General features: G+C 45.8%; 1 protein-coding gene across 2 annotated transcripts; it reads right to left on the reverse strand.

Annotated features, from left to right (window-relative positions):
* Positions 1-223: 223 nt before the first annotated feature.
* LOC134738120 (myomegalin-like) lies at positions 224-6,949 on the reverse strand. 2 transcript variants are annotated; one of them, XM_063651358.1, is made up of 4 exons: positions 6,013-6,949; positions 5,707-5,882; positions 2,676-2,861; positions 224-1,350 (listed from the first exon to the last, which is right to left on the reverse strand). In XM_063651358.1, the coding sequence occupies exons 1-4, from the start codon at positions 6,081-6,083 to the stop codon at positions 1,328-1,330; spliced, it is 456 nt and encodes a 151-aa protein (XP_063507428.1). In that variant the 5' UTR covers positions 6,084-6,949; the 3' UTR covers positions 224-1,327. The 2 variants fall into 2 exon arrangements, with proteins under 2 accessions (XP_063507428.1, XP_063507429.1); XM_063651359.1 differs by lacking the exons at positions 5,707-5,882; positions 6,013-6,949 and adding an exon at positions 4,859-5,693.
* Positions 6,950-7,506: the final 557 nt, after the last annotated feature.

Here is a 7,506-nt window from a genome sequence, read left to right on the forward strand (position 1 = left end):
GCTACCCAACATGGTGAAACCCTGTCTCTACTAAAAATATAAAAATTAGCTGGGCATGGTGGTGCATGCCTGTAATCCCAGCTACTCAGGAGGCTGAGGCAGGAGAACCTCTTGAACCTGGGAGGTGGAGGCTGCAGTGAGCCGAGATGGCATCACTGCATTCCAGCCTGGGTGGCAGAACCAGACTGTCTCAAAAAAAAAAAAAAAAAGTTAATACAAGTGCTTAGAATAGTGCCTAGCATATATTAAGCACTCAATGCTATTTGCCATAGTTAAAAGTGTTATTGATACTTTGTGTTGAAAACAGACATTCATCTTGGTATGTGTCCTGGTTACCTATTGCTAAGTAATAACCACTCTAAAACTTAGTGACTTCAAACAATACTTTATTATGCTTCATGGTTGTGTGGTTTGACTGGGCTCAGCTGGGTGGCTCTCACTTAGGGTCTCTTGTTTTGGGTCTCATCAGTTGATGGCATGAGAGTTAATGAGATACCCATGATTGCAAAATACAGTCACCCACAGTATCACAACATAGAAGAAATTCAGGCATCAGGTGGTGGTTAAAACAGAAGACATGAAGGGTCTTATCTAGACTTAGGATGAAATGATTCTAATTATTCATTGAGTATCTACTGTGAATCTCTCTGATACTGCTGCTGTAAGGGATGTGAAATGCAGAGCTATCTTCATTCTCACAGACCTTACGACTTATCTAGGGACATAAAATTAACATATATATGTTAATTTTGTGTGTGTGTATATATATATATATATATATACAATTGAAGAACAGTGGCATGGTAAATTTTTTGTTTTGTTTTGTTTTGAGACAGAGTCTCACTCTGTCACCCAGGCTGGAGTGCAGTGGTGCCATCTCAGCTCACTGCAACCTCTACCTCCCAGGTTCAAGTAATTCTCCTGCCTCAGCCTCCCAGGTAGCTGGGATTACAGGCATGTGCCACCATTCCCAGGTAATTTTTTATGTGTTTTTAGTAGAGGAGGGGGTTTCACCATATTGGCCAGGCTGGTCTCGAACTCCTGACCTTGTAATCTGCCTGCCTTGGCCTCCCAAAGCGCTGGGATTACAGGCATGAGCCACCACACCCAGCCCATGCTAAATTTTTTAGTGAAATATTTTATCAGGGTAGAATTTACTCTTAAATACCTCCTATGGCTTATGTGCTGAATTCAGCTTGGGGGAGTTCCTTAGAGATGTTCTCATAGAAATGTCTACAGAAGCCCCCATAACTTGTCATCCACTTTTTTCATACTTACTGTTTCCTCTTCTGTCCTGCATTAGGAAATATGATTCCCTGATTTAGGATCAGGCCCGGGGAACTGTCTTACCTACAGCAAAAAATACGAGAAGGGAGAGGTATTTGTTATCTTCTCACCCAGCATGCAAAAGATACAGTAAAATCTTTTGAGGATCTCCTAAGGAGCAATGACATTGACTACTACCTGGGACAGAGCTTCCGGGAGCAACTCACCCAGGGAAGCCAGCTGACAGAGACGCTCACCAGCAAACTCAGCACCAGTAAGTTGGCCACAGGGCTTTGGATTACACTCAGTCACCCCCACAGTTCCAGCCCCTGGTGGCCACCACATCTCCACTGCAACTTTTTAACCTAGGGTCCTGTTTCTATTTCATTTCCTGGGGCTAATACAGGATCAAAACTGCTCAGTGGGGAGCATGGAGAGGAACACACAGGGCTGGAGATGCCATGGTTACAACTCTAGAAACTTCACCACTCATGAAATGTGACCTGTGGGGCAGGGGCAGCATCTCTCTGGTGCTAAGAGGGAGTAGGGGACATGAGATGGAAGGGCCTTGAAACAGGAGGAAGAGCCATGAACTAAGAATTGCAAGACCCAAGCTCTAGCCCGGATGCTGCTAAATGGTGCATTTAGCCACCAACTCGCTAAATGCCTTATCCTTGTGGTGTCTGCGTTTATGACATGATGAGCATCCAGCCTACAAATTTATCCAAGCGTTTGCTAAAACGTGACTGTCCACAGTCTACATAACTACATAAGATCAATTATCTTTGGGAGTCGGAGGGTGGGATTCACAGTCAGATGCCATAGCTGGTGCTGTGGTTCTAAGCTGCCTATGTGTCACCTGTCCCAGAGCAGGGATGAACCCTGTGCAGTGGGAAAAGGGGCTCATCATTTCCTCTTCTGAATCCTTCTACAATTACCCTTTTTGCTCCAACCTTATGATGTCAGGAACTGAACTTGATTAACAGCATTTCACAGCAGAAAAATCTAATAGCCACACAAACGAGCCCACTGAACGTGGCCATCTTTTTCTTGGCTACTTCATCCTGCATAGGCAAAGCATAACATCTGTCTCCCTCCCTGCCAATGAGCAGTCCGCCAGTCTGTCAGGGATTCAGCACACTTGGTGGTAACCAACACTGTCTACAGTGTGAGAGCACCAGGTCTAGAGCCCGTGAACATATCTACCTGTTAACTGATGAGACATACACATCAGAGAAATAACAGTAAATACATTTCCAAAAAATAAGCAAGCAGAGCTTTCCCTCAGTCTTTCATGTGTAACATGTACCCATGTTGTTTTTTTTAAACTCTGCAATCCAGCCCGAGCCATGCAGAGCAACACAGTGTGTGGCCGCCCTTCGCAAGCACACAAATGCAGAAGTGCTTACTTTCTCCCAACTGCTTCTGCAGCTTCTGCAGCTCCTGCTGAGCTTCAGCCAAGGGGACCACCGGTGTCTCACAGCCTCCAAGGAGGGGAGGGCCAGTGGGGCTGAAAGGCAGGAAGCTGGATGGAGCTGAGGGCAATGCTGCCTGAGGAAGGCTAGCCAGCTTGGGTATGGAGTGAAAATGAAAGCCTAGAAATGGAAAGGTAGGGAGAAAAGAGATACATCATCAAGAGAAAATGAGAGAAAAAATGGGTAAAAGATTGAGAAGGTAAAACCATTCCCTGAACAGACATCTGCAGAGTGGCTATCACCTAGTGTGGTACAGGATGAGACAGCCATGAGTGACCATTGCTACCAGAGAGGCTGGCCTGGCTGACCTTCCCTCTTCTCTGCGGCCAGGGCTGTCCTGCACACATCCTCTATGTACATCTTGAAGGCAATTGGCTGAAGAAGGTAAGGTGGCATTATTGAGCCCCATCCCAGCCATCCTGGGCATGGACAAGTCAGGGAGCCTGAATGCTCTCAAGGGCCCCTGGGGCTCTGCTCCCAGCATATATCAGTCCTTGGCCCTGGGACAAGACTCTTTCTCCACCTAGAACTCCTCTCTGATGGCATCAGGTCCCATCCTGAGTAGGAGAGACGTGAACAAAGGCTGTTGGGAAATTTTCATTACTAGTGCATGCAGTTCAGGACTCTGATGGAAACAAACTTCACAATTCCAAATCAACGTGTTCATTCACCAAATTAAACATAGATGCCTTGGTAGAGTGGCTTAGACAAAATGGCTTGCAAACCCTTCTGGGCATTTAAATCACATAGCAAAAACTCTTAATATATGTAGATACTTTAGGCCTTCTTGATTCTGTCTAGGCCTTAATGTAGACTTACAGAATTATAAATTCTTGGAACAGGAAATTTGCATTTTAAAAAAGGTCTTCCCTGGTGATCTTTAGGCAGCCCATCTACAGACAGGTTTCTAGAAACCCTGGCAAGTTTCAATGTTTAAAACTGTTTCCTCTTCCCTAAAAGCAATTAAAGGGCAGGTAGCCAATGGAGGGGGAGCAGAAACCAAGGCTGACCCGTAGAGAATGTCTAGTGTAGAAGACAATGATTACATCCTAAAACACATCCCAGTGGTGCTGACACCATTTCAGATCAATACTGCAAATGCACTCAAATTGCCAGGTAACAGCCCAAGCATTCTTTGAGGAGGCATTCTGATTTTTAAATCCTCTGTTATTCATCTTCTGCTCTGTTTGAACCCAAAACATTTAAGCAGATGTCTACAATTCTGGAAGCACCACTTTTCCTCATGATTCTGGTGCAGCTGCTGCCCACTCTGGCCTAGAAACTTTGAAACCAGTATCAGGAAGCATTGGAACACTTCCTCTTCCTTAAGATTTTGGTTGAATTGCCTTCAAGGAAATGAGGGCAGCAAAAGAAAGCACTGCGTTTTCTGGAAGCACCTCTACTCAAGTCAAACCTCACAACAAACCACACTGAAGGCAGCCAGCCAGCTATGGTGGGAGGTAGGAGGTGAAGACAAGGTTTGCCTTTTCCTTGCCATCCCTGGTACAGGGCTGTGAATGAGCAGTGTACGCTCCGGCAACTAAGGTGGACTTGTAAATGAAATGCACCTCTTTAATTGCCCCCAAGATATTCACTATGTACAAATCAAGGACTGCCAATCCATTCATACATACATTAATGGTAACGTACTACGAACAGAACCTTGTCTGAGGCTGTTCTTGGCATCCTTGGCTATGAAATAAGTAGCACTGCCTCTTGCAGAGGATCACCATGCAGATTTAATGGGTAACATACACAGTCGATCAGTAGATGTGAATTTATTTTCATCCTATGGCTGTTGTAATCCTGGGAGAAACATTTTGCCTCTTTGCTCCCAGGATAAAATGAGAGAAAAGCAATAAAAATGTTTCTTTTTAAATGATTAGCCAATTACTGGTCAAAGCTGGTATGCAGATCAAAACCTGATGGGGATTACTTATTTTCTAAACTATTTTCTTAAATCAGACACAATTGGTGAATGAGAGTGGTTTCTTGATTCTGTCTGGGTTTTGATGCATTTAGGCCCCTAACAGTCCAAACCTCCGTCCTTGAAGAAAAGTCAAACAGGCAGCAGAGAAAGAGGAGATGAAGCTTCTGCCCCATTGGCTGTTGCATACCAGAATGGGCCTGGTTGGCCTCCTTGGGGGGATTCTGGGGAGTTGGCAAGCTGATGGGGTTGCTCCTGGATTCAGCTTTAACCCCCTGAGATGCAGTGGTTGATGATGGTTTAGAAAACAATACAGCAGAATGACTCGAATGATGGATGGAATCTATAAAACCCATGAATGAAAGAAAACGTTTGATGTTCTACAGAGAATTGGAATCCTGGCCTTACATTTACCCAGGGGTACCAGGGCTAGAGTCTTGCTTTCAGGGAAAGAACCAAGCACAAGCACTGTTTGCGTGTTCATTTCCTTGCTTGCAGACAGCTCCTACAGCGAGGCAAACCACCTTAGGGACAATAGTGGTGCTCTGAGCTCTGAAACATGAAAATGGCAACGCCAAAGATATCAGGCAAGCCTAGCAGCATCTGTGGACACCCACATATACTTAGGGAACACTGCTCAGGAATAAGTGGCAAGATCATTGTAGCAGAGATGAGGGAGGTTTTCCATCTTAAAGAAGATCTATCCAAAAGAGTCACCGAGGAGGAAGAGTCTGCCTGATCTTCTCACTCTCCTCACAATGGCTCACCTTGTGCCCAACGGCATGTACATGCCCATGGAGGCCAGGGTGACAGAGGGAACTTGTAGAGTCAGGAGCAGAGCAAAGATCCTGATCCACTGGTGCCTGTGCATGGCACTTGGCCCCACAGCCATGTTCAGCCTGATACACATCATGGTGGAGCTATAAGGCCTGTTTCCTGAGGTCTCCACTCAGTCTAGACAAAGACGGTATCCATGCAGAAAGCGGAGGCTACCTGAGTGACCAGGAGTTTTCTTCTCTTCATAGTGTGTGTACTCACTGGTTATGTCCATGTCAGAGCAGGCTTCCAGCTCATCAGACAGGAAAGAGGTGCTGCTGGGAGAGCGGTGGGAGTCAGACAAGGCATGGCTGCTGGAGCGTGTGAGGGACTGAGCATCCAGCTTGGCCCGCAGGACTTCAATCACTTTCTCTTTCTCCTGCAGCTCCCTGCTGAGCCTGGTGGGGAGAAGGGGGAGAACAGGTAAAACCAAAGTCACCCAAACTAACCTGTCCTAACTATGGCTCATAGGAAAAGCCAAGTAAGCCAAGGGGACCATGCCTGCAGAGAATAATGGAAATAACCCACCTCTGCTTAGGGATGGAGCACAGGTGGGGTGTAGATGGAGAGAAAATAGCGACCCAGTGCTCTGGCCACATGATATGCTGACGACAAGCAAAGACATAGCTAGCCTTCCTTTTAAGGCACTCCTGCTTAAAGTATGATCCCTGGAACAGCTGCAGCCGGCGAACTCTTTGTTACCATCTCCAACAACACAAGCATAAACATTGAAAGCAAGCATTGAGAAACACAGAGCAAACCATTGTCCCAACATCCAAGAGCATGATAAGTGGAATCAGGTAGTTAACTGAATTCAGACCAATGTTTCTATGATGGATTAGAAATAAAAACAAAACAAAACAAAAAACAACACTCTGTCCTTCACTACATATATTTTCAGAAGCATTTACGTAGTCTGAGACACAAGCATGACACAAAGAACCCCACCTAGTGGCTACAATGCACTCTGAGCCCATATTTCATTGATCATTATATGAAGCAACTCACTGAGATCTGGGTCCTGAGGCACTGCAGCCTCCTGGTGAGCTCTAGGCCTCTTTCACCAGGTACTGTCATATGATTTCTTTTTTCCCCCAGGGCAATTGAGTGACTATTAAACTAGCTGTCAACCCAACTTGGGGCAGGCCAACTTTGGAAAAAGCTCATCCTACTTATGAAACACACAGCAGGAAAGCAGGACCCTTAGTGGGGCAGAAGACTCTTGAAACCTAGTTAGTTCACTTTTAGCTCAGACTGTTTCTAGGTAACTAAGCCTGGAGAATTAATGTGCCAATGTAATTAAACCAAAAGAGAAGAAAGAATCTAGTTAAAAACAACAGTGAGGTGTTCAATGAATGCATGAATTCAATACATTCAGCACTTTCCTTTATTCCCCTTGATTTGTGGAGTTGCCGCCACCCTTGACCTTTTGGGCCTCAGTCCCAATCTCTTTCCCAGATTCCCCTCTGAATTACCTGAGGGCCAGTGGCTCAAGTCCAGCTTGATCTTTCTCACTTTTATGATCCTCTGCAAACCAAATTTAGAAAGAAACTATAAGAAATTAGGCTGGTCTCACTTCCCGCATTACAAACGCAGGAGCCTATCTGGAGACAGAGTAGTGAGCATTTCATGTGTGCATCTAGAATAGTTATTCTGGAAGGCCTCAGGTTGTGTCTCTACACAGGTGACCCCACTGTCCCTGACCTGCTAGTCATCATCATGACTTCCTCTGCCCTAAATCAGGGTAAAACATTTAAAATGTCTTTTGTTCCATTAATCATGAGGCCCTTGCCCAGCTGCCCTGTGGGACACTCCAGCCTCCATGTCCTGCTGCAGACTAGCACCCCAGTGCATATGTCCCACCACAGCTTTCATGCAGAACCTGCACTGGTCTCTGAGGAGATGACAAGGAGCCCTGGCCCACCTCTGCACCTGCCACCAGGAGGAGGGCTGGGTGGCTCCCAAGTCTGATCCTACTTTACTCCCTTGGATATTCTCTGGAAATTCTGAGTAGAGGACCTC

The sequence above is a fragment of the Pongo pygmaeus genome, chromosome 15 (genome assembly GCF_028885625.2).
Source record: "Pongo pygmaeus isolate AG05252 chromosome 15, NHGRI_mPonPyg2-v2.0_pri, whole genome shotgun sequence".
NCBI classification, from domain to species: Eukaryota; Metazoa; Chordata; class Mammalia; order Primates; family Hominidae; genus Pongo; species Pongo pygmaeus.

Coding starts and splice junctions, on each gene's coding strand:
- LOC134738120 (XM_063651358.1), bottom strand. CDS start 6,083: ATGTGGCCAGAGCACTGGGTCGCTATTTTCTCTCCATCTACACCCCAC. Junction 5,883..6,012: donor TGCTCCATCCCTAAGCAGAG/GTGGGTTATTTC, acceptor TCTCCCCACCAG/GCTCAGCAGGGAGCTGCAGG. Junction 1,351..2,675: donor GCAGAAGCAGTTGGGAGAAA/GTAAGCACTTCT, acceptor TTTTTGCTGTAG/GTAAGACAGTTCCCCGGGCC.